Genomic DNA, 25,906 nt, shown 5'->3' with positions numbered 1-25,906 from the left:
TACGCCTTATCTTGGACCTACTGAACGTTAACGGCTTCCTCCAGAAGGAGAAGTTCAAGATGCTGACTCTGGCTCAGGTCTTAGCTGTCCTGGACCCCGGAGACTGGATGGTAGCGTTGGACTTGCAGGACGCTTATTTCCACATCCCCGTCCTGCCGGCCCACCGGCGTTACCTACGGTTCACGGTAGGCCTCGAGCACTTTCAGTTTACCGTGCTCCCCTTCGGCCTTACAAGCGCCCCACGGGTGTTCATGAAAGTGATGGCGGTGGTCGCAGCTCATCTGCGCAGGTTAGGGGTTCCAGTCTTCCCCTACCTCGACGACTGGTTGTTGAAGGCGGGCTCGCCCCAGACAGTCGTCAGCCACCTCCAGACGACGGCAGACCTCTTGCACCAGTTGGGGTTCTCCATCAATGTGCCGAAGTCACACCTGTGCCCCTCTAAGAAGCTCCTTTTCATCGGAGCGGTTCTCGACTCGGCGCAGTTTCGGGTTTACCCACCCGAACTGCGGGTTCGGGATATACAGGCTCTCATTCCAATCTTTCAGCCTTTATCCCGAGTCTCGGTCAGGTTGACGCTGCGGCTTCTGGGGCTGATGGCTTCTTGCATCCTTCTGGTGCATCACGCCCGTTGGCGGATGCGGGCTCTGCAGTGGGACCTGGAGTTTCAGTGGGCCCAGCATCAGGGCAACTTGTCTGACCATGTCCTCATCTCGGAGGGCACTGCGAGACAGCTGCAGTGGTGGCTCACGAACCGCGATTGGGTCAGCGGCAGATCCCTCTCCCTTCCCCAACCGGAGCACGTAGTTGTGACGGACGCGTCCCTCCAGGGCTGGGGAGGCCACATGGGAGAGGCGGAGATCAGAGGCCTCTGGTCTCCGGCGGAGTCCCAGCTCCATATCAACCTTTTGGAGCTGCAGGCGAATCGTCTAGCACTGAAGGCATTCCTCCCCTCTGTCCGAGGGAGTGTAGTGCAGGTGTTCACGGACAACACCACCGCCATGTGGTACTGCAACAAACAGGGCGGGTGGGGTCGTGGACTCTGGCAATGGCTGGAACATCAGGGCGTGACTCTGGTGGTTCAACACCTGGCAGGTTCTCTGAACGCCAGGGCGGACGAACTCAGTTGCCGGTGCATGATTGATGACGAATGGCGTCTGAACTCGGACGTGGCGCAAGGTCTCTTTCTGCAGTGGGGAGAGCCTTGGTTAGATCTATTCGCCACCGAAGAGAACGCGCAATGTCATCAGTTCTGCGTGTTGGAATTTCCAAGGCAGCCCTCTCTCGGAGACGCTTTTCTTTGCGAGTGGAGTTGCGGTCTATTGTACGCCTTTCCGCCTATACCACTTCTGCCCAGAGTGCTGAAGAAGATCAGGCGCGACCCGGCACAAGTCATCCTTGTGGCTCCGGACTGGGCATGAAGGTACTGGTATCCCGAGCTACTCAGTATGTCAGTCGATCCCCCGGTTCGTCTGCCTCTTCAGGAGGACCTTCTGTCGCAGCAGCAGGGGACGGTCCTCCACCCGAACCTGTCCAGTCTCCACCTCCATGCTTGGAGATTGAGCGGCGAAAGTTGAGGCCATTTGACTTACCTCCTGAAGTCTGTAACATCATTCTGGCAGCCAGGCGTCCCTCTACAAAGTCGGTATACGCCTGCAGGTGGAACAGATTTGTGGCATGGTGCACAGCAAAGGCTGTGGATCCTCTCTCTGCCCATCTTTCTGAGGTTCTTCTCTTTCGTCTTTCTCTTGCCCAGCAGGGCTCTGCTCTGGGCACTATCAAGGGCTACCTTTCTGCGCTTTCAGCCTTTTTGAGGCTGCCTGATCAACCTTCTTTATTCAAGTCCCCTATTGTTAACCGATTCTTGAAAGGCATCACGCATACATTCCCTCCTGTGCCCTTTGTGATGCCTCAGTGGGACTTGAACTTGGTTCTAACTTTTTTGATGTGCGCTCCCTTTGAGCCACTTCACAATTGTCCTCTTCGCCTTCTTACTTTGAAGACTGCCTTCCTGGTAGCCATCACCTCTGCCAGGAGAGTGAGTGAGCTCCAGGCTCTATCCTGTAAACCTCCTTTCCTTTCTGTCCATCCGGACCAGGTTGTGTTGCGGACAAGGCCCTCTTTTCTGCCCAAGGCAGTCACAGCCTTCCACATCGGGCAGTCCATCACTTTGCCCACCTTCTTTCCGCCTCTGCATCCCTCGAGAGAGGAAGAGAGGCTCCACCGTCTGGACCCAAAACGTGCGCTCTTGTTTTATCTGGATCGCACACGCCAGTTCCGGGTGGATGACAACTCTTTGTTGGTTACGTGGGCGCTAAGAAGGGGAAAGCGGTGCACAAGCGGACCATCTCGCGGTGGATCATCTTGTGTATTCAGTCGTGTTACTCCTTGGCTAAGAAGGAACCCCCTGTTGGGCTGAGGGCTCATTCCACTCGGGCCACAGCGAATACAACTGCCTTGGGCCGAGGAGTGCCCTTGCAGGACATTTGCCAGGCAGCTACGTGGGCCTCGCTGCACACGTTTGCAAGACACTATTGCCTGGACAGCCAAGTCCAGAGGGATGGCTTCTTTGGCCATTCCGTCCTTCAGGACTTTCTGGTGTGAATATTGGTTCGCAGACCCACCACCGGGATTAGTATTGCTGGGACATCTATTCTAAGGTAAGGCATCTATCACTAACGTGTCTCTTTCAGATGCACAAGTTACTACTTGTGTAACGATATATCTGTAAGAGACATTAGTTAGTGATAGATTCCTTACCGACCCACCCATCCTCCCCGTTCTGCGAACCGATATCTAGGGTTAAGGTCATCCTTTCAGGGCCCTAGTTTCAAGGCACCAGTGTTGGTTTTTAGCATAGATCTGCGTTTCTGGCGCGGAAAAGCTGTGTCTAAGAACTGACGTCAGCACGCGGAGGCGGCGTCTAAGTACTCCAACGACGTCATCACGGCGCCGACGACGGATGCGGAGACGCAGACGACGCCTACTGACGCGCAAGGGTACTGCTACGCAAAAGTTTCCGGATCCAGTCTGACGCCTGGGGATATTCTAAGGTAAGGAATCTAACACTAACTAATGTCTCTTACAGATATATTGTTACACAAGTAGTAACTTGTGCTATTATGCCTCAGCTTGTGGACATGGATATATGTTGTGTGTGGGTTGCCTCATGCTGATAAGTTGTATGTGTTACTGAGCTATACATCAGCCAGAACTGTTGGCTTTGTATAGATTTGTTTTGTTCCTATCCAAGTAGGTTTCCATTAACTCACAAGCAGTGGGAGTCCTGCTTGAGCTTATGTCAGCTACTTTGAGTTCATGCACCAGATGCTGCTTTTTGGTATGTTGCAGGGTTCACTCTAATGCTGCTAAAATACTTCACATCCAAACAATTCATAAGACCTTGCAGCAGCAGAAGTTGCTTTGCCTCGCATGTATATAGACACTCTTTGTAAGTAGAGCTTAAAGTCAGTGTGCCGTTTCATAGTGCTCTTTGTTCTCTACATTAGGATCCTATTGCTACCTGCATTTTATTACTTTTGTCAAAATTATGTTCTGTATTTTCTTTTACAGAATTCATATGAATAGTGAAGAGATCATCAGTGCCTTTAATCATTTTGGAAAATTTGAAAAGGAAAGGTACTTTTGGATTTAATATCAATTTGTGTGAAGCCAATACTAACAGCATATGTAATTCAGTAATCAGTATCCCCAATAGTGGTAGCAGCCTTGCAAACCAGTGTGATCAGTTTTGTCACTGTTTGAGCATGCAGAGTCAATACCATCTTGCACAGTCAGTATAGTCAATGCACATACGAAAATCCTTCTTGTTTTAGAGTAGCATTACAAATGCCCATATAATTCATAGCCTATTTATAAGGCTCTGAGAAGCATGTAATGTTGGCATATTGTCAGTGACAACTTCATGCAACACCAGTGCCTTTACTGATTAACCTGTTTAATGAATGCAGATCTTGAGCTGGAAATATGTAAAAATGGCACTTGCCTTCTGAAGTTTAGAAATTACGAACACCCTTACCAGGAGCTGAGAGTGCTAAATAAGAGAACCAGACAGATTACTTTTGTGACTATCCTTTTAGATTATTTTCCTATCAGTCGTTTGCAGCTGCTACATAAATTGATGTTCGAGGCATATGAGCTGCAGATCACACACTGTGCATAGATCGCAATCTGGTGTTGGGCCTGGATGTTTGCACTTTGTTGTTGTCCTGGAAAAGTCTTTGGAAGTCACGAGATAGGTGACTCCTCCTTTGAACTTTACTGCGAATGGGCATCAACTCCATCTTCAGATTGTTTTTTTCCCCCATCGGGGTCGGATGTGTTTCCCGCGCTCCAGTTCGAACGCGTTACCGATTCTACTTTCGCCGCGCTATCCTTCACCATTTCTACGGTATTGATTTTGATCGCGAATCCAAGTAGTCTCGCATCTCTCCAACGTCGACGTCCTCGATTCCGATCGTCGACTTGGGCCTACTTGGGCCTTGGCATCTGGCTCATGGAAAGGACTCCATTCAAAAAGTGTCCTCAATGTGGTTCGAAGTTTCCCCACACCGATCTGCATGAGGTGTGCAACCTCTGCCTCTCACCGGAGCACAAGGCCGGAGACTGCAGATGCGCCGCTTTCCGCTCCAAGAAGACCATTCGGGATCGTCGGGCTCGAGGGAAAATGGCTCGCTCGTCGACATCCATTCCCGACATCTTCCAGGAGGGTGTCGATGTACCTGAACAGGAGCGAATCCAAGAACCTCTCGGTAGCGGCTCCGAAGTAGAGGACTCCGAGGTCAAAGAGATCACTCATGCGCAGCGGGTCGCAAGTAAAGACGTCGACCCTCACTCCCTTCACACATCATCTACAAAGGCTTCGGTCACACCTACACCGTCGGGCCCAGGTGCACACCGAGAGACTGCTTCCCATGCCCCACCCCCGGGCTCGGCATAGAAGCCTATTAAGCCTTCAGGCGACTCTGGCTCGAGTGAGTCTGCCGCCGGTACCGAAACCCGGTCACCAGCACCGAAAAAGAAGCCGCCCTCCTCCTCCGTGCCGATCGCTGCCTTCACATCCAAGCACTTGACAACTAAATCTACAAGCACCGACCCATCCACTCCGAAAAAACACTCGGAGCCGAGCAAAAAGCTGCTCCCTAAAAGTTCGGATCCACGTCCTTCGGAGCCGAAATATACCTCTGAACCAAGAAAACTAGTTCCACAAACAGCCACAGACTGTAAAACATCACGGTTGCAAGCCAAAAGACAAGAAAACCAGTCCGGAGTCGGTACCAGTATACTTAACCGAAAAAGTCGGTGCCGAAAGATCCGCCTCCATCAGAAGAGCTTTTTACATCAGACCCTTGACAAAAAAGTCTTCTAAAAGACCCTAAAATTGGTCAGCTCACCCTAAGTTCGAAGAAGAAACCATTAGATACGCCTGCACCGGCTCCACCACCTAAAAAGAGGGGCATTGCCACATCTCACCTCAGGGTCCCTTCTCCACCACCTCCTCCACTATCTCCCCACCTCCCCATTCTCCTACACAATCTCCTCCTCCAGGGAACGATGATGACACTTCTGATGAAGGGGAGGGTGCGGATGAGGAGCCATTAGGGGACCATAGTCCACCTTCTTCTCCTGATCCTTAGGACAACTACAACACTCCAGACGTCCCTAATGTTCCAAAGGAGGATATCTACCCATCTAGTCCTTCCCCTCCAGAGGACACAACGGGTTTTAATCAGCTACTTCACAGAGCTGCCCAATACCATGGGGTTAGTTTACACACAGACCCAGTGGAAGAGTATCTCCTAATGGACACTTTTGATACCTCACAAAGGTCCACTTCTATTTAACCCATGCCAAAAGGGGTCATCAAGCATGCACCTGACATGTTTAAAGACCCTGTAAGAGCAAGAGTTATTAACCCCAGGACTGAGAAAATATAAAGCTGCCCCTGGGAACCCAGCTTGTATTAAAGGACTAGTACCTTTAGATTCACTAGTAGTTTCCAATGCTAGGAAGAGGGCCAACTCTCATACATCCGGAGACGCTCCACCCCCAATAAAGAGTCCAAACTGTTAGACGTCTCTGGTAAAAGAACAGTGTCACAAGCAACTAACATATGGCGTTTCGCCAACACTCAAGCTTTGTTAACCAGGTACGATAGGGCACATTACGATGAACTTGAGACTCTATTGCAGCACCTACCAGATAAATATAAGAACAGGGCCAATGTCCTCATACAAGAGGGAAAGATCATCACTGACATCTCCATTTGTTGCGCTCTGGACGCAGCAGATACAGCCTCCAGAGCCGTCAACACAAGTGTACTTCTGCATAGACATGCTTTGATACGCATTTCAGGTTTTAAACCGGAAGTACAAACTTCCATTTTAAACCAACCATTTGATCAGGAACACTTATTTGGACCTAATGTAGATTCATCACTTGAAAAAATGAAAAACGACACAGATACAGCCAAATCTATGGGAGCCTTGCAATCGCAAGCTCCCAGACGCTCTTTTCGTCGTCCTTTCTACAAAGGTACCTCCAAAGGCTACTCCACTGACAACCATTCCACCTCTTACAAGACTCCCACCCACTCTACATTCACCAAAGGTTACCAAAGAGGAGGCTACAGAGGCAACAACAACAAAGGTAGAGGCAAGACCAACAATACCCGATCTGCCTCCAACCCTACCCAATGACTTCCCTCCGGACCATTCCACTCCTGTCGGGGAAGAATGCGACAGTTCCTTCCTGTCTGCAGCAACATCACCCCAGACAGGTGGGTAAGACAAAACATTCAAACAGGTTACTGTCTAGAACTCATTTCTACCCCCCGAAACTTACCACCCAGACATCACCCAATGTCATTACAACACTTATCACTGTTATAACAGGAGGTCATCTCTGTCCTGCAAAAACATGCAATAGAACCGGTACCCCTCTTTTAGCAAAACACAGAGGTTTAGTCCCTGTACTGCCTCATTCCTAAGAAGGACAGCTCTCTGAGACCCATTCTGGAAGACCCATTCTGGACCTCAGACCTTTAAACTTGTACATACAATCAGACCACTTTCACATGGTCACGCTTCAACAGGTCCTTCCTTTACTCACACAAGGCGATTTTCTTGCCACTCTGGATCTCAAGGATGCCTAGTTTCATATTCACATCCACACCTCTCACATAAAATACCACCGGTTTGTAGTGGACGGTCAGCATTATCAATTCAAGGTTCTCCCATTCGGAGTCACCACAGCACACCGAGTCTTCACCAAGTATCTAGCAGTAGTGGCGGCTCATCTAAGAAGGCAGCATATTCATGTCTACCCCTTCCTAGATGACTGGCTCATAAAAGCCAAGTCATACAATCAGTGTGTACACCACACTTACGCCACAATCCAACTGCTGCACGACTTTGGGTTTACCATAAACCACCCAAAGTCTCACCAACAACCTTCCCACATACAACAATACCTCGGAGCTACAATAAATACCTCAAAGGCACTTGCCTATCCCAGTCCAGCCAGGATAGCAAGCATACAAAGCCTAGTCACAAGGTTTCAGCCGCAACACTCTCTTCCAGCTCCTACAACTCATAGGGATGATGGCATATTGCATATTCATGGTACCTCATGCAAGTCTTCAGATGTGCCCCTACAGGAATGTCTAGCAGATCAGGGGAACCATGCTTAAGGTCAACTTACAGATCTGGTATTGGTGGACGGTCGCACGCATCGCTCTCTGCATTTATGGAACACCAAAAACCTTTCCAAGGGGCAACCGTTTACGAGCCAGTTCCACAGATTGTACTAACAGTGGACACATCGCTCTCTGGATTGGGAGCTCACCTTTTGCATCATACCATGCAGGACACATGGACACCCCAACAAAAATTGCTCCACATCAATCACCTAGAGTTACTAGCCAAATTCCTAGCACTGAAGTTGTTCCAGAAACACATTCTGGGCAAAGCTGTCCTAGTCCGCACGGACAATATGACAGCAATGTATTACATACAAAAACAGGGCGGTACACACTCCCTGCAACTCTCCAAACTAGCACAAAGCATGTGGAGATGGGCTATTCATCAAAACATTTTTCTCCTAGCCCAACATGTTCTAGGAGCCCAGAGCACTATAGCAGTTCTGTTAAGTCTTCAAACGCAACAGACTCATGAGTGGGAACTTCATCTGCAAGTTCTCAACCATTTTTCCAGTTGTGGGGGCACCCAGAGATAGATCTCTACGCCACACATAAAAAAGCCAAATGCCCAAGCTTCGCCACCAGGTATCCACACACATTGTCCAATGCAATATGGATGAATTGGTCAGGCAGATTTGTGTACGCTTTTCCGCCTCTCCCATTCATTCCACTGGTGGTGCACAAACTGCAGCAACACTCACTGACCCTCATCCTAGTTGCTCCAACATGGGCCAGACAACCATGGTACACCACATTACTCCAGTATTGGAACTTTCATAGATTCACATGCCTGAATCATTCTCCGTCGTCGAGACGGGAGTCTCCGGTATATATAAAAGCAGTGCTTAGTAGTATAGCAAACTGAAAAGAGGCCTAGGCCCATTTCCCTTTTGCAACCCATAGCCTTTGTTATGTAAAAAAGGCCCAAACTTTTCCCTGAACCAATCAGAGCACCTCACTCTCTAGAACACTCCTGAGAGAACCTTCTGCCCCTCAGATTTTTCTACCGCACATTGTGCTAGGGAGACTCCTTTGAGCTCTACTCAAACTCTTTACTTCTACAGTATTTTGACTTAGATTTGAGGTTTTTAACATTAACCATGTCTGATAAGGAGAAAAAAGGATTATTTAGAGCTTGTTCCACCTGCTCCAAGAAGAGGCTTTACACAGATGAACCTCACAAGGACTGCATCTACTGTCTTTATCCAGATCATAAGGCAGCAGATTGTAAGGTATGTTGTACCTTTTCAAATAAGACCTTTAGAGATCGTGAGGGAAGGCTACTGATCTGGCTTCAGAAGGTCAAAGTCAGGAAGGAAATCCTCTCAAGTGAGAGTGAGGTGGAATCTGTGGCGTCTAAGAGATCCAAGAAGAGTAGTCGATCTCCTCAGACACATTCCTCAGGGGAAAGACCCGAGAAGGCCCCAAAAAAGACCACTCCAGGGTCTTCAGGGCGCAGTCCCTCAAAATCCCCATCAGTCTCATCTAAGGGGAAGAAGGGTTCTGCTGGTGAGCTGAAAGGAACAAAATCCACCTCCGATCCGCCACAGTCACCTCAGAAGATCAAGATTACCATCAAACGGTCTTCTTCTACGCCTTCTGAGGAGAAGGGTGCTGTTTCAGCTCCGTCGACGGGACCGTCGACAAAGAAGGGACCATCGACGACGACAAACACCTCCGTCGTCGACGAAAAAGGATAATGTTAAGGCTGGTGAGAAAACGGCGGCGACGATTTCACCGTCAACTGAGATAACGTCGACGGGTTCACCTTCGACGAGGACGTCTACCGTGTCAACGGCGGCGGCGGCGGCACCGACCACGGCAGCGTCGACGAGGACTGTGTCGACGACGGCAGTATCGACTAGGACGACAACGTCGACGAGGACAGCGTAGACGGTAACTACAACGTCTACGACGATGACTTGGTTGACGACGGGAATGGGAATCTTGTCGACAGGCTCGTCGACGAGGGAAAAAACACCAGAAAAAAGGTTGGTGCCTTGGAAAAAAACTATAACACCGGAGGTTACATCTCCAAGCAAGGTCTCCCCATTGCTGCCATCCCACCTTCTGGAGGAGGAAGATTCGGAAGAAGATGATGAGTATGGAATTGCCAGTAGCCCTTCGCAATTACAGGCCAAGTACCAAGAAGACTATTCTGAGGAGGAATATTGGGGTTATCAAAAACAACCCCAAGAACAGCACCGATATCGCCAACAGCAACGGGAGGAGATGACAAGTGTGCCATCCTCTTTGTTGAGGGATCTCCAGGGAATGTTGAAGGATTATAGGAAGAGATACCCAGCGACTCCAGTCGCTCAACAGGCCCTAGAGGCTACTCCACGTCCACGATCGGTTCCAGGGACGCCGATTCGTAGGAGAGAGATTGTACCGGAACCTACTGCTAGGTCCCCACTGCCACGACACACCACGATACCTCTGATGAGGCTCATGAGGATGATGAGATTGCAGACACAAATACAGAATGGCATAACTATATCGCCCCATCACCTTCAACTCCTCCGTAGAGACCAGTAGAGTCCCCACCGGAGGACATTGGTGGATTTCATAATTTGATGGAAAGATCCACTAAGAGATTTGCACTGACCATGACAGAAGAGAAAACGGAATGTTTTCTATATGACTTCAAAGACTCATATCGGAAATCCGTACGATCCCTGCCTATAGTGATACTTTAGGACACGCAGCGGACGCGTGCAGCGGGCGCGCCGCTGGGACGCCGAAGTGGCGCCTAAGGCAAGCCCGTCTGCGCCCGTCCGCGCCTGTGCCATGCCCAGTGCCAGGCATACTGCCGGGGGGTACACGAAGGGGCTAATATCCTGGTCCAGGGCCCAATTGTTGACCATGAGATCGCAGAGCGGTAGGTGTAGCTCTAAGTGCAACCCCTCTCAGTTACTTGCCACCCACTTTGTTTGCAAAGACTGTGGCTTCCCTCTGGAAGCACTCGCCATCGGTCCCAGTAAAGAAAACGGCAAATCACCCGATAGTGAGTCACCCAGGGAGGTCAAGGCCTGTCTCGTCAACTGTCGCTCCCTCCCACGCCGTGCAGGCGATATCTGGTTCTCGATAACCGCCCATGCATGGGACTTGATGTTCCTTACTGAAACATGGGTTAAAGACTCCTCTAACCCGGATATAGCGTTAGCAATCCCCCCCGATTACCACTATGTAGGGATCAATCGACCAGGAACTAAAATGGGAGGGGGAGTGGCCATCATTTCCCGGTCCCATTGGAAAATCACTTCCAGGAAATTGCCTAATCAGGCCCCATTGAGGCAATGTATTTCAGCATCACTGACCCCAGTCAGCTGGTCCTGGCGGGCGCCCTAATCTACAACCCTCCCGGCACTCAGCCCTCTCACCTTAATGAGTTACCTGCCACTCTGGCCGATCTTTCACTAAAACACCCACATTTCACCATCTTAGGTGATTTTAACCTACATGTGGATGATCCTCACTGTCCCAAGGCAAGGGCCCTCGTAGAAACTCTAGCCGGAATAAACTTGGACCTAAGAGTCCACAGTCCCACCCAGCCGGCAGGCCATACCCTGACCTGATTTTTTCAAACCGGTCAGGTCTTTCTACTTTAACGCCGAGCCCTCTGGCATGGTCTGACCACGCACTTATCCCTTTTATTCTATCCATTCTCCCTCCAATAACTACGAATAATACAAAACCTAACCTGGGCAGGAAATGGCATAAAGTCACCTATGACGCCCTTGAGCCTGCACTGGCTGACATGGAGTGGCCCCCGTCTGAAGACTTAGACGCAGATGTGGAAAAACTTAATACCACCCTCATTACAGTGATCAATAAGATCGCCCTCCTTCTCCCCCTTTCCTCAGCTAGATCAAAGCCCTCCGCCCCATGGTTCTCCCTGGAGCTCCGCAAGGAAAAAAGTAAATGTAAAAAACTGGAGCGCCAATGGCGACGCACCTATGACTCGACCGAAAAAAGGATGTATAGAGCTGCGCTACAAAGGTTTCACAAATTAAAACAAGCCACTATGAAAGAATACTTTTCCAACAAGATCAACTCCTCGAACAATTCGTCCAAAACCCTCTTTCAAATTGTGAAAGACTTCACTAAGCCTTTAGCGCAAACCCGTCTCGCCTCTCCTAGCCAGGAACTATGTGACAACATATCTCATTTCTTTCATCTTAAGATTGTGGATATTTTTTTCCTCTTTTACTCCGTCCTTAGGGCTTGACCAGGTGTCAGCAGTCTTACCCTCCCTACCGGCCTGTACCACCACATTAGTAGCATTCAAACCTATTGTAAGAGATTCGGTCCAACACAGAATGCAAAAATGTAAGTCTGGCTCTCCCCTCGACCCTGTCCCAGCTCAAATATTCACGCAGCTGGGCCCACTCATCACCACCCTCCCATTTGGAACGCTTCCCTCTCCACTGGCCCGTTCCCGTCTGGGTGGAAACAAGCAATGCTTATCCCCACCTTGAAGAAAGTGGATGCTGACCCGACGGTACTTAGCAACTACCAGCCCATCTCTCTCCTCCCGAAACCTGCTAAAATTTTGGAGAAAATAGTACAGGAGCAACTATCAGACTATCTGGAATCCAACGCCCTTTTACATGACTCGCAATCGGGATTCCGTTCTGGATATAGCACATAGACGGGCCTCCTGGAAGTATCAGAGAAAGCGTGGACAGAGATGAGGTGGCCATGTTGGTGCTCCTCGATCTGTCTGCGGCGTTTGACACCGTGTCCCACTACATCTTACTGAAAAGGTTGCACGACCTGGGAATACAAGGCACTTCTCTAGCTTGGATAAAGTCTTTCATGTCAGGTATAACGCAACAAGTATGGTGTTGCCCCTACCTGTCGAAAGAGAAGATGCCTTTGAACTGTGGAGTCCCCCTGGGATCGGCCCTCAGCCCCTTCTTTTTTAATGTGTATATGGCTCAATTGGCAAGAGTGGTTGAGGACTGTGGTGTCAGAGTGGTCTCGTACGCTGATGATACTCAGCTAATATTTTCCTTCAGAGACCACTCTGACAAAGGACTAGACAACTTTAAATCTTGCCTCACAAACATTGTACAATGGATGACATCTAATTCATTAAAACTGAACACTGAGAAAACTGAGGTGCTATTTTTCAATCTTAAAACCCCTCTGCTATCTTCTGCATGGTGGCCGACTGAGCTGAACCCACCTCCTATTCCCACCAGCTCAGCCCGGAACCTAGGGTTTCATTTTGATAATGAACTCTCCTGCAAAACACCAATCCAGAAGGTTACTTCCGCCTGCTTTGGCAAATTAAAAATGATTAAAAAAATCTCCCCCTATCTGTCTAGGGATTTGATGAGGACGGTCGTGCATGCCCTCATAACCTCACACTTGGACTACTCCAATAGTCTTTATGTAGGGGCTCCTGCATATTTACGGCACCGTCTACAAACTGTCCAGAACGAACGCGGCTAGGCTGATCTGCCACGTTCCCTATCGTCACTCTATTTTCCCGTACCTGAATAGCTTGCATTGGCTTCAAATCTCTCAACGTATCCAGTTCAAAGCCCTGGTCCTGGCTTTCAGAGCACTTAATGGGTATGGTCCAGGCTACCTAAGGGACGGACTGAAGCAGGTCCATTCAGTCCGTGCCCTTAGATCCAACCATCTCCGTCTCCTACTTCCTCCCCGCTTCCTGCGTTCGAGAAGAGGAGGCAGAGCTTTTGCGGTGGTCACTGCTAAGCTGTGGATTTCCCTACCGCTGGACCTTAGACTTATTGAACTGGAATCCCTTTTTAGATCCAAACTGAAAACATACCTGTTCTCCTGCCACTAGTCGCCTTGATCACTGCCGCTGCTGTCCACAGCGCCGGGACACCCCCGGCGGGGGTAGCCGTGCGCGTAATCAAGTTCCATAAACATAAACATAGTGTTTCATATTTGGAAGGAAGGATTAAAGGTCATGGAGACGCCAGCAACGGTAACACCGGTTCTGGCCAGACTGGAGAAGAAGTATAAGGCACCATCTGATTCTCCATCTTGCCTTTTGGGTCATCCCAAACCGGATTCTGTTATCACTCAGACGGCACAACAGAAATCCAGGAACCCTTCTGCTCCGATTGCAGCACCTGCAGACAAAGAGGGCAGAAGGTTGGATAACGCGGGGAAACTGTTTACAGTAATGTCGGCTCTGCTTGTGAGAGCTGCTAATGCCCTCGCTATCTTGGGGAGGTATGACAGGCAGATGTGGTGTGACCTGTCCCCATACGTTAACCTGGTGCCGGACCCAGAGAAGCAGGAGGCGAAGAAAATTCTCATGGAAGGAGAGAGGACTTCGGCTGAAGTCATAGACTGCGCTATGGATATAGCTACCACGGCATTTAGATCATTGGGAGGAGCAGCGGACCTGCGCAGACCAGGATGGCTGCGAGCAACAGCTTTATGGCCGGCGGTGCAAAACAAGATTTTAGTCCTCCCGTTCAATGGAGAAGAATTATTTGGAAAACATATTGATGATACTCTAGAGAGTATAAAGAAGGATACTGATACGGCAAAGGCTCTGGGAACACTGCAGTACAGGAAAACCCCTTTTCGTGGCTCCAGGGGTAGAGGACAATCCTTGTATAGAGGAGGATATCAACAGGGGAGATATTCTTCTTCCTATCAGTCCTCTTCGCAGCCTTACCGTCAGCAATGCAACCAGCGTCAAGGATATACAAAATCAACTCCAAGAGGACGGGGTGGCCGAGGAAAGGACAACACCCGTCGACAATGACAACCTCCATCTTCCGGCTCTGTCAGATGCTCCCCTGGGTGGAAAGATTGCTCACTATCTTCACAATTGACGGAAAATAACAACGGACCAATGGGTCCTCAAAATAGTTAAATTCGGTCACACCCTAGAATTTCTTCAAGCGCCCCCTTGTACGCCACCGATGCACCAGAGAGCCAACCATCTGCATCAACTCCGGCAGGAGATTCGGACAATGCTCCGAAAGGGAGCAATAGAACCGGTACCGAAATCCCAGGAAAACAAGGAGTTTTACTCTCGTTTTTTTCTTTCTTATCAAGAAAAACAAGCTCCAGTGGCGCCCATTTTGTACCTCAGATCCTTAAACACCTATCTCAAGAAACAATCTTTCAGGATGGTATCTCTGCAGGACATCCTTCCGTTATTAAACCCAGGGGATCATATGACCACATTGGACCTACAAGACGCGTATTTCCACGTGCCGATACATCCTGCACACTGAGAGTACCTTCGGTTCTGGGTAGCCGGAAGACATTACCAATTCAGGGTACTGCCATTCGGCTTAGTCAGCGCCAAGAGTGTTCACGAAATGTCTGGCTCCAGTGGCGGCTGTATTGAGGAAGCAAAAACATCAAATATTTCCTTACCTCGACGACTGGTTAGTCAAAGCACCATTAAAGGTGCAGGCCAGAGCGTTGACGCAGGCCTGCATAGACTTATTCGCCGATCTAGGATTGACTCTTCACGAGGGAAAGTCAAACCTCCACCCAACAAAGGTGATCACATTTTTGGGGGCAATATTGGACACGGAATGCAACAAAGCGTTTCTCTCCGAGGAAAGACTACTGAGGATTGTGTCCCTCTTCCAAGACTTGGTAAAAAGAAAGTCTCTTTCAGTCCGCAGGTACAAATCCTTGCTGGGCACGATGTCCTCTTGTATTCCCCTGGTACCTTACTGCAGGCTAAGGATGAGACCATGGCAGGAACAGATCGATCTCCAATGGCGTCAGGCGGAGGGATCCTTCGACGATACAATAAGGGTGACACCAGTGATGCTACAGGCAGGAAGGTGGTGGACACAAAAAGCAAATGTGTCTCAAGGACTGACGTTTCTGGCAAGAGCGGCTTCGCTAGTAGTAACGACGGGTGCGTCATTAGAAGGATGGGGAGCTTTCCTTCAGGACCTTCGAGTCAGCGGTCGTTGGAAAGCACAGGAGCAGCAATTACATATAAATCTGCTGGAGCTCAGAGCGATCCGCTTGGCATTACTTGCTTTTCTGCCAAGGATAAAAGGTTCGCCGGTGTTGGTAAGAACAGACAACACCACGGCGATGCATTATGTGAACAAGCAAGGGGGAACAAGATCTCTCCCCCTGTCTCAGGAAGCCCAGAAGATATGGGAATGGGCTCTTCAGCAAGGAATATCATTGGCAGCAGAACACCTCCCGGTGGATCAAACCGTCAAGGCGGATACTCTCAGCAGGCTAAAATCCTCCTGCCACGAATGGGAGCTAGAGCAGGGGACCCTGGACAGCGTCTTTCGAAGATGGGGAACACAGATAGTGAACCTCTTCGCTACAAGGGAAAACAGAAAATGCCAATACTTCGCAAGCTGGCTTCCCCAGAAGGAATCTTGGGGGAATGCGTTTTCCATTGCATGGTCCGGCATCTTTGCCTACGGTTTTCCTGCAATTCCTCTTCTCCCCCGCGTACTGGTGAAGATCAAGAAAGAGCCGTGCAGGCTGATCCTAGTAGCCCCGTGGTGGCCCAGACAACACTGGTTCACGGAACTACTGCTGCTGTCGGAGGACCGTCCAATTCGGTTGCTCCTAATTCCATCGCTTCTGACAATGTCCAAGGGGCAGGTGCTCCATCCGGACCCGAAATCCTTGCGATTAGCAGCCTTTCTCCTGAACACTGTGAGTTTAGCCATCTGAACATCTCACACGAATGTAGGGAGATCCTGTCCAAGGCCAGAGCGGAGAGTACCAACAAAACCTACAGGATGAAATGGAAGAGGTTTTGTCTGTCGTGTAAGAGACATGAGGTTCACCCTCTTACTGCTGCACCTCATCAAATTATACCTTACATTCTGCTGTTAGCAAAGTCCGGATTAGCACACGCCTCCAAGGTGCATTTGGCTGCGTTATCTCGCTACAGGAGGTCATCAGGCCCATCTTTATGGTCCTCGAGGATTATCAAACAATTTATGAAAGGGATATTCAGAGTCTTTCCACCAGTAAAGCCTCCACCACCATTATGGAATCTGAATATTGTACTCTATCAATTGATGAAGCCACCATTTGAACCTATACACAGGGCAGACCTGAAGTTCTTGTCCTGAAAAGTGGCTCTTCTCATTGCACTGACTTCAGCGAGAAGAGTAGGTGAACTAAAAGCGCTCACGATTCAGGAGCCTTTCTTGCAGTTCCAGAAGGATAGAATGATTCTCAGGACAAACCCGAAGTTCATTCCTAAGGTGCAAACTGATTTTCATTTGAACGAACCATTGGTGTTGAAACGTTTCTTTCCTCATCCATCAACAGCGGCAGAAAGAGTATTGCACCCGCTGGACGTTCAGAGATGTATGAAATTTTCCTTTAAAGAAACTAAGGCATTTCGCAAGACATCTCAGTTATTCGTCCCCTTCAGCGCACCCAGGAAAGGGTTCCCACTGTCGAAGAGGGGAATTGCCAGATGGATTTCCAGTGCAATTGTCTACTGTCATCAAGCTGCTGGAAAGCCTTTCAATGTATGAGTCCGTGCCCATTCCACGAGGGCGGTGGCCGCGTCCACTGCACTGTTTGGAGGAGTGCCAATCCAGGATATCTGCAGAGCAGCAACCTCTGCATCTACGCACACCTTCACCAGGCACTACTGCTTGGAGGCAGCCGCAGAATCGGATGCGGCGGTGGGAGAGGCGGTACTGCGGAATATCATCCAGTAATGGTGAGCCTTTCTTGCATCGCTCCATCCATAATTTCTCTTGTTTACAAAGTCACATTTTATATAAATGTGGATATATGTATATAAGATTATGCTTCATTTCTAATGGTATTGCATGATTGTGTAACATATCAGGAAAATGTGCTTTGTTTTTTCACTGCTCGCTATTCTGAATCAGGCATGTGAATCTATGAAAGTTACAATACTGGAGTAAGAAAACAAGTTACTTACCTGTAACTTTAGTTCTCCAGTATTAGAATCTTTCATAGATTCACATGCACCCACCCTCCTCCCCTGAGAGGCTCACCTCAGATTTAGCACAGGAAGTGTGTTATTTGCACAAGTGCGCGAAACATCTGAGGGGCAGAAGGTTCTCTCAGGAGTGTTCTAGAGGGTGAGGAGCTCTGATTGGTTCAGGGAAAAGTTTGGGCCTTTTTTACATAACAAAGGCTATGGGTTGCAAAAGGGAAATGGGCCTAGGCCTCTTTTCAGTTTGCTATACTACTAAGCACTGCTTTTTTATATACCGGAGACTCCCGTCTCGACGACGGGGAATGATTCAGGCATGTGAATCTATGAAAGATTCCAATACTGGAGAACTAAAGTTACAGGTAAGTAACTTGTTTTCTTACTGGAACTATCTGTAGTTCCGCACCAAAACCTACACCTCTCTCCACATCTCCTAACCCAGAGCCATGGAGAGATCAGACACCCAGATCCAGCACAGCTCAACCTAGCGATCTGGCTCCTGAAGTCCTAAAGTTTGGTTAGCTTTACCTTCCCCCCAATTGCATGAATATTATCAAGGTAGCTAAACACCCCACCACTAGAGCTTGCTATGCAGCCAAGTGGAAAATATTTGTTATATACTGCAACAATAACATCATCAACCCCTTACATGTGTCAATCCAACACATCATAGGTTACCTACTACATCTCCTAAGGTCTAACCTAGCATACACATCTAGTAGGTTACACTTTGCTGCTATAGCAGCCTATTTACAAAACCGACAACATTTGTCACTATTCAGAGTACCTGCCATCAAAGCCTTTATGGAAGGACTCAAAAGAATAATTCCACACAGGGTACCACCCTCACCTGTATGGAACTTAAATATTGTGCTCACAAGACTACTGGGTCCTCCATTCGAACCTCTGCATAAATGCGAATTGCAGTTTCTCACATGGAAAGTTGCTTTCCTAGTGGCCATCACTTCCCTTAGAAGAGTTGGTGAACTGCAAGCACTTACTATTTAAGAACCATTTTTACAACTCCATCATAATTAAGTGGTTCTCAGGACAAACCCAGAATTTCTTCCTAAAGTTATTTCTCCCTTTCATCTTAATCCATCTGTAGAGTTGCCAATGTTCTTCTCGCATCCACAAACAGTCTCAAAAAGAGCTCTTCATACCCTAGACGTGAAAAGAACACTCCTTTTATTATATTGATGGATCAAAACCTTTTCGTAAAACTCAACAGCGTTTTGTATCCTTTTCACCACCACATAAAGGCAATCCTATATCAAAAGCTGCAATTGCAAGGTGGATTGTCAAATGCATACAAATTTGCATCAAAAAGCAAAACGTACATTATCTATTCCCCCTAAAGCCCACTCCTCTAGAAAAATAGGGGCTTCAATGGCTTTCTTAGGGAACATTTCCTTAGATGACATCTGCAAAGCAGCTACATGGTCTACACCGCACACATTCACAAAACACTATTGTGTAGATGTGCAAGCAAAACAACAAGCTAGTGTGGGCCAGGCTGTACTCAAAATACTATTTCAAACAAATGCAGCAGATACTGGTGGTTGCCGCTAAGGTGGAATACTGCTATACAATCTATGCACAGTGTGTGATCTGCAGCTTATATGCCTCAAACTGAAAATGCTACTTACCAGTATGCATCTGTTCTTGGCATGTAGAGCTGCAGATTCACACACGCCCACCTGCCTCCCCGGCTACCTTTATCTGTTCCAGTATTATCCTATTTAGATATTGCATACATGGGCATCTTTTCTTTTTCTCTCAAAACTCCATTTTCCTAACTGGTGAAAAAATTATCTGAAGATGGAGCCGATGCCCATACGCACTATAGTCCAAAGGAGGAGTCACCTATCTCGTGACTTCCTAAGACTTTTCCAGGACAGTATCAAAGTGAAATTATCCGGGCCCAACACCAGATGGCAATCTATGCACAGTGTGTGAAACTGCAGCTTTACATGCCAAGAACAGATGTATACTGGTAAGTAGCATTTTCCTTTCCTATTATGTGAGGTGCTTGTGTTGCAGCCTTAAGCAGATATGACAAATCCTAATGGAGGAGGAGATAGATGATTTTGGGGTGTGGTGGGAGAAGTACTGGCTTTACAGTTGGTTCAGCTGCTACTGTTTGGGTATAGGAACTGATTTTTGCTTTTAAGCTATATTCTTATAACAACATCTACTGTTTGTGTGTTTGGTACAGGTTGAAAAGAATGTGGGACATCCAGAAGTTGTATCATGTTGAGCAATGAGATCTTGAATCTGCTGCAAAACACCTAAAATTATAGGTCACTAACACTCTACCCCCTCTAGAATCTCAAAACATGAACAGGTAGTTTGTGTACTTGCCTATAGCTGCCAAGTTTTCAGTTTGCGTCTGTGACATTTCTGTGTTTTGTTTTTTTAATACCTTCTGTAGGAGAGTAGGGTCTGCAATCCTATGGTCACCCCAGATTTTTGCTTTTTGCTTCCCTGGCTGATGACTTCCCTGGCTGTGGGCCTGCTAATCAGACCCACAGCCTAGCTGTTCTCTCTCTAAATTGACATCCATGTACTTTAGGTGCATTTACCAATTGGTATTAGGTCACTCTTGTAAGTCCTTGTACAGTGTACCATAGGTACCCAGGGCTTAAGTGAACCCAAGGCCTACCAGGGGCTGCAGCATGTATTATGTCACCCCTGGCTGGCCATCCAAATCTGACACAACTGGCTGATCAATAAGCTGGGGAAAGGTGGTGTAATCACCCTTTGGTTTAGATATAGTATACCTATATCTAAACCTAAAACGGACGCATATACTCCTATAAGTCACTCCAATGGCAGGCCTTAATCCTGGAGGCAGAGTGCTTGGAATTATGTGAGATAGTGCTCTGGCATGAGCTGAGCCTGTCTGCAGCTTTCGGAACGAAGTCCTTTAGCTGTTTCCATGATAACGCTATACCATGTACTCTTAAGTGCATTATAACCTCGCGGTTATTGCTAACTTTGGCATATCATTATCAAAACATGTCGAGTAAGGTGTCATACAAATTGGAATACTACCACCTCATCAGTTCTGGCAACAGGGGTAGCATTCCACCCTTCTAGAGGAACACGACATGTATGTAACTGTGAACCCCGGTTAAAGTTAACTCGAGCCTCAGCATCACAAAATGGATGCTGCCACCACAGACACAAGTCTGACCTCCTGCTGCTGGGAGTCCTTCCAGAGTGGGAGGTTTGGACAAAGGGTTTCCTGCCTTGGGAGGTGCTAGCACCACCCCAGACAGGATTTTGTGTATTAGGTAGGACCGGCCTGAAAGGAATGAGACATGCCTGGGGCACACAAGGTGCCCTGTGCATACACCGGTTCAAACCAGTTGCTGGGGCACTCCAGCCCCAGCTCTGGCGCGAAACCGGAGAAAAGGATAGGGGGTGTAACCACCCCCCTTCCTGGTCCCAGCCATAGGAGGGACCTAGTCATAGTACATCCCCCTTTAGGAGAATAAAGGTAGGAGCTGGTCCCATTCCAAATTAGATTATCCTGATTAGAAACTCTACAAGAAGAAACTCTGGACTTCGACGTTCTGCTCCACAGAAGACTGAAGAAATCTCCCTTGTGGGCAAGGAGTGTCCACCCTGCATCTGCAGGCACCATCAAGCGTCCTAGCGGTTCACTTTGTCGTCTTCCCGAGTGGAACCAGACTTCAGAGCCCGACGAGACCCGGATTCCCAGACCTCTCCGACCTCTACCTACATCTGCAGCACAGCTGAGATCCGTGGCTGCGACGAGACACGTGGGACCGGCCATCTTGGAGAAACTGCACTTCGCTTCCAGCACGACTTCAGAGGCATCCTCGACAAAGTGCTTTGGGGATTGAGAAGCCCCATTCCCGAGCAGCTCCTGCACAGAAGATCAGCCCTCCAGCATCCACGAGATCTGCGTGGGGCCCTTTTGCTTGATTGCTGCTCGACGCGTTGTCTGGTCACTTGCCGGCTGGCTAGTGGCCTCCTAGACGACGATCCTTGAAATCCACACCGCTGGTCTGGTTGCTCCAGACTGGCCCCTGCTTCCCTGCAAAGGAGAAGCACCGCGGACCCTCCTGGTCCGCACCAGACGCCTTTTCCACTCACCGCGTGGGTTGCCTTTGCGAAGGCCTGTTGACGCCGATTCCGGATCCAACACCGCCGACAGCAAGAGCCTGCGTGGGACAGCTCCTGCCTCCATCGTCGTTGAAGACACCACCTGGTCCAAGTGGCTGCAGAGTCAAGCGTCCACTCTTCACCTGATCGCGACAACATCATCTGGTTCCTTCCTGGTTCCACTCCAGTCACTGGCTAGTGGCTGTGAACATTGTCCCCTCTGCTTTCAGGTCTTCATCTTCCTTGATCCACCCTTGGATCACTCCGGACATCTTCCATCTGGCCGCCTGCAGCATCTTTTCTTCCAGGCTCCATAGACTTCAACGCGGAAACCCGACACACTTTGACACCTGTGCACCCGCAGCCCGTGGGTGAGGTAACAAGGGCATTTTGGTGCTCAAGGGTAGATTGACTCTCCTAGTGTCCAGATTTCCAGTCGTTTTAGTCCTAACTATTTGGAACTGTCTAATACTTACCTTTTCGTAATTTGTACTGTCCATTGACTTTGTTACTCATCTCGCATGTGAGTTCACACTCTGCACTCGCGTTCCGTGGGCCTCCTATTACTTACCTCAGGTCAGGATAGTGTAGTCTCAGCGATCCTACAGCCCCTGGACAGCTCCATTCCTTCTATCGATTTCCTTATACCATTTACTTAGTGTTCGAGGCATGTGGGCTGCTGAATTCATATCTGTGCATAGATCGCCGCCTAGTGTTGGGTCCGGATGATTGCACATTGTTGTCCTGGAAGAGTCTTCGAAGTATCACGAGATAGGTGGCTCCTCCCCTGGACTACAGTGCGCATGGGCATCGCCTCCATCCCCAGATTGTTTTTTTCCGCCATTGGGTTCGGATGTGTTTCGGTTCCCTCTGTCGGAATCGATAGTTGTTTAACTTTCCTAACTTAAGACCAAAAGGTCTTTAGGCTTGGCGTCGGTATTGTTCTTTCGTTCGGGTTTGTCTGTTCTTCAGCTCCGAACTCTTGCTGCCCTTCCGCGTGCTGTCGGCGCGGACGGGCCTACACGACGCTCCAGACATGGAACGAACTCCGTTTAAGAGGTGCCCGGTGTGCCCCTCAAAGTATTCACACCTCGACGTGCACCCGGTGTGCAACAAATGTTTGTCGCCGGACCATGATGAGGCCAGGTGTATGGCCTGCTCAAAGTTCCGGTGTAAGAAGACTCTCAAGCTTCGTCGGGCCGCTAGGCTCCAGGCCCAGTTATTGGCGCCCCCGCCAGACAACATCTTCGAAGAAGACGTTGGAGACGACAATGTCTTTCAAGTTTCGGACTCTAGCCCGGCGTCGGAGGAAGAAAACTACGACGCGGGAGACGAGGAGTTTGATGAAGTCGTCGGTGAGGTAGGGGACGACGATGGGGCCATTGCCACCGTGGAGGATAGCTCAGAGGAGGAGCATCCTCAAACTGACTCAGGGGTCAACCCCCACTATACGGCCCAGGTCGAGGGATCGCCTTCGGGCCTTACCCAAGACCTCATTAATCGTCCCACGGCCTCGCCTCCGGGCCCGGCCACGGACATTTCTGATGCGCCACTCCCGTTAAAGAAAACGAAAGTGAAGCCATCGGGGTCCACACCAACGGTTTCGAAACCGAAAGTGAAAGTCGCACTGGTGGGACAGAAGGCTCCAGAGGCCTCAACGTCTAAGAAATTCAAAATGGCCGACATCAAGAGCCACGCCAAGATGGCCGACCCGAAGACCCCGGTGTCGAAGCCGAAGGCGAAGACGACCGACGCGTCGGCGCCGAAGGTGGTCGAGGTCGATGACCCGAAGAAAGCTCCGAAGAAGCGTCAGGACGACTCAAAAGCTCTGGCTGCGCCGACTCCGGCCGTCAAGGCCAAGGATGGTGATGTGTCGGCTCCGAAGACCGTGCCTTTCGCCGACCCGACTCCGGACTCGGGGAAATCGTTCGAGCCGGTCCAGCCCTCCCCGGCCTTAACAAAAAAGGTCGTAGAGTCCCTGCAGCGGATTCGGAAGGACGCTGTGGCTCCCGAACCGAAGGATGTGGTGCCGAAGCCTACACCAAAGCCGGCAAAGGCGCAGACGCCTATCCGCTACACGCTGCCGCCGAAGTCGACGCCGAAGGCTTTCGCTCCGAAGCATGGGGCCGGGGTGCCTTTGAAGGTGGTGTCAACGCCCAAGGCGTCATCGGTAGTGCCGAAGCCTCGGCTCCAGCCACTCGCAGATGAGGAGCGTCGAGAGGTTATCATCGACGCCAACACCGGGAAGCTCTCTCTCCTTAAAAGGAAGATCACCTCGGAGCCGGTGTTGGAACATTTTCGTATTCCGCTCAAGAACAATAAGGACTCTGCGGGTACTTCTGCCCCTATAGAGCCTGCATCTCCACATAATTTGGAACTTTCACCGACGCATTCTAACGCTGGGGAAGGTGACGGAGATGAGGAGGACGAGTACAATTATCCAGCATACTCGGATCCAGAGGAGGTACATGAACCTTGGTCTGCCGGAGGCGACCCTGAGGACCCTCAGTCGGGTCATGAACCGCAGCTTTTTGCAGCGAAGACTTCTCCAACAGAGGACTCTGCAGCCTTCAACGCTCTGATTGAGAGAGCTGCAGCTAATCATGATGTCGACCTACATGCAGATCCTGTGGATGTCGATTTTCTGTTTGACACTTTCTCTGTGGCTGAAAAGTCAGTCAAGACATTGCCTATGCTCAAGGGAGTGCTGAAGCACGCGCCAGAGGTTTTCAGGGAGCCCACTCGGGCGCGAGTCATCAATCCTCGTATTGACAAAAAATACAAGGCAGCGCCCTCGGATCCAACGTACATCAAGGGACACTTGCCACTGGATTCTTTGGTTGTATCCAACGCACGTAAGCGGGCGAATTCGCAGACCACGGGTGACGCTCCTCCCCCAGACAAAGAGTCAAAAATATTTGAAGCCTCAGGGAAACGAATTGCTGCGCAGGCAGCTAATATTTGGTGCATTTCAAACACGCAGGCCCTACTTGCACGCTACGATAGGGCGCATTACGACACCCTAGAAACACTTCTGCAGCACTTGCCTGATCAGTACAAGGAGGCAGGTGAAATGTTGATTCAGGAGGGGAAGCTGATCACCAACGCTTCCATCAAATGTGCGCTGGACGTGGCTGATACCGCCTCCAGGGCGATAAACACTAGCGTGTTGCTGCGGAGACATGCATGGCTTAGAATATCAGGCTTCAAACCAGATATACAGACAACCATCTTGAACCAAACAGTTAATCCAGACCACCTGTTTGGCCCCGAGGTGGATGCGACCCTTGAAAAAATGAAGAAAGACACGGACACTGCTAAGTCTATAGGGGCCCTCCAGTCTCAGCAGTTTCGGGGTGGTTCCTTTCGCCGCTCCAATAACAGAGGCACCTCAAGGGGTCAGGCATCACAATCCACGCAGTACTATAAGAGCAACACCCAAACCTCATACACCAACAAAGGTAGAGGTGGTTACAGGGGCAACAACGTTAAAGGCAGGGGACGTGGAAACAACAGCTCCAGGTCCTCCTCCACCAACAAACAGTGACGCCTTGTCACTGCCCCCCGACCACACAACACCGGTCGGGGGGAGACTCCAGCAGTTCCTGCCCGCGTGGAAATCCATCACCACGGACAGGTGGGTCAAATCTCTTATCCAGTACGGTTACTGTCTGGAACTTACTTCCACTCCACCAAACATACCTCCAAGAAACCGTCCTATGTCCGGCGAGCACTTGCAGCAGGAAGTTCAAGTCATGCTGCAAAAAGGGGCAATAGAGCTCGTTCCACTGCAAGAAAGGGGAACAGGAGTTTACTCTCTGTACTTTCTCATCCCCAAAAAGGACGGATCCCTCAGGCCCATCCTGGACCTCAGGCCCCTCAACTGGTACATTCTATCGGAGCACTTCCATATGCTCACGTTGCAGCAGGTCCTCCCTCTGCTTCAACAGGGGGACTTCCTGGCTACGCTGGATCTCAAGGATGCATACTTTCATATCCCCCTGCATCCTTCCCACAGGAAGTATCTCAGATTCACGATTCAAGACCAGCACTACCAGTTCAGGGTTCTGCCTTTCGGGGTCACCACAGCGCCAAGAGTCTTTACAAAGTGCCTGGCG

General features: G+C 49.5%; 1 protein-coding gene across 1 annotated transcript in view; it reads left to right on the top strand.

Moving 5' to 3' along the window:
* RNF17 (ring finger protein 17) overlaps positions 1-25,906 on the top strand; it is a 2,333,865-nt gene that overhangs the window by 385,152 nt on the left and 1,922,807 nt on the right. The window contains exon 12 of the mRNA XM_086933472.1: positions 3,571-3,636. Within this exon, the coding sequence (XP_086789598.1) occupies positions 3,571-3,636 (66 nt within the window). The remainder of the gene's footprint in view (positions 1-3,570; positions 3,637-25,906) is intronic.

Source organism: Lissotriton vulgaris, chromosome 8 (genome assembly GCF_964263255.1).
Source record: "Lissotriton vulgaris chromosome 8, aLisVul1.2, whole genome shotgun sequence".
Classification (NCBI taxonomy): domain Eukaryota; kingdom Metazoa; phylum Chordata; class Amphibia; order Caudata; family Salamandridae; genus Lissotriton; species Lissotriton vulgaris.
Note: the sequence above shows the minus strand (reverse complement) of the source record. Positions and strands in the feature narration are given on the sequence as shown.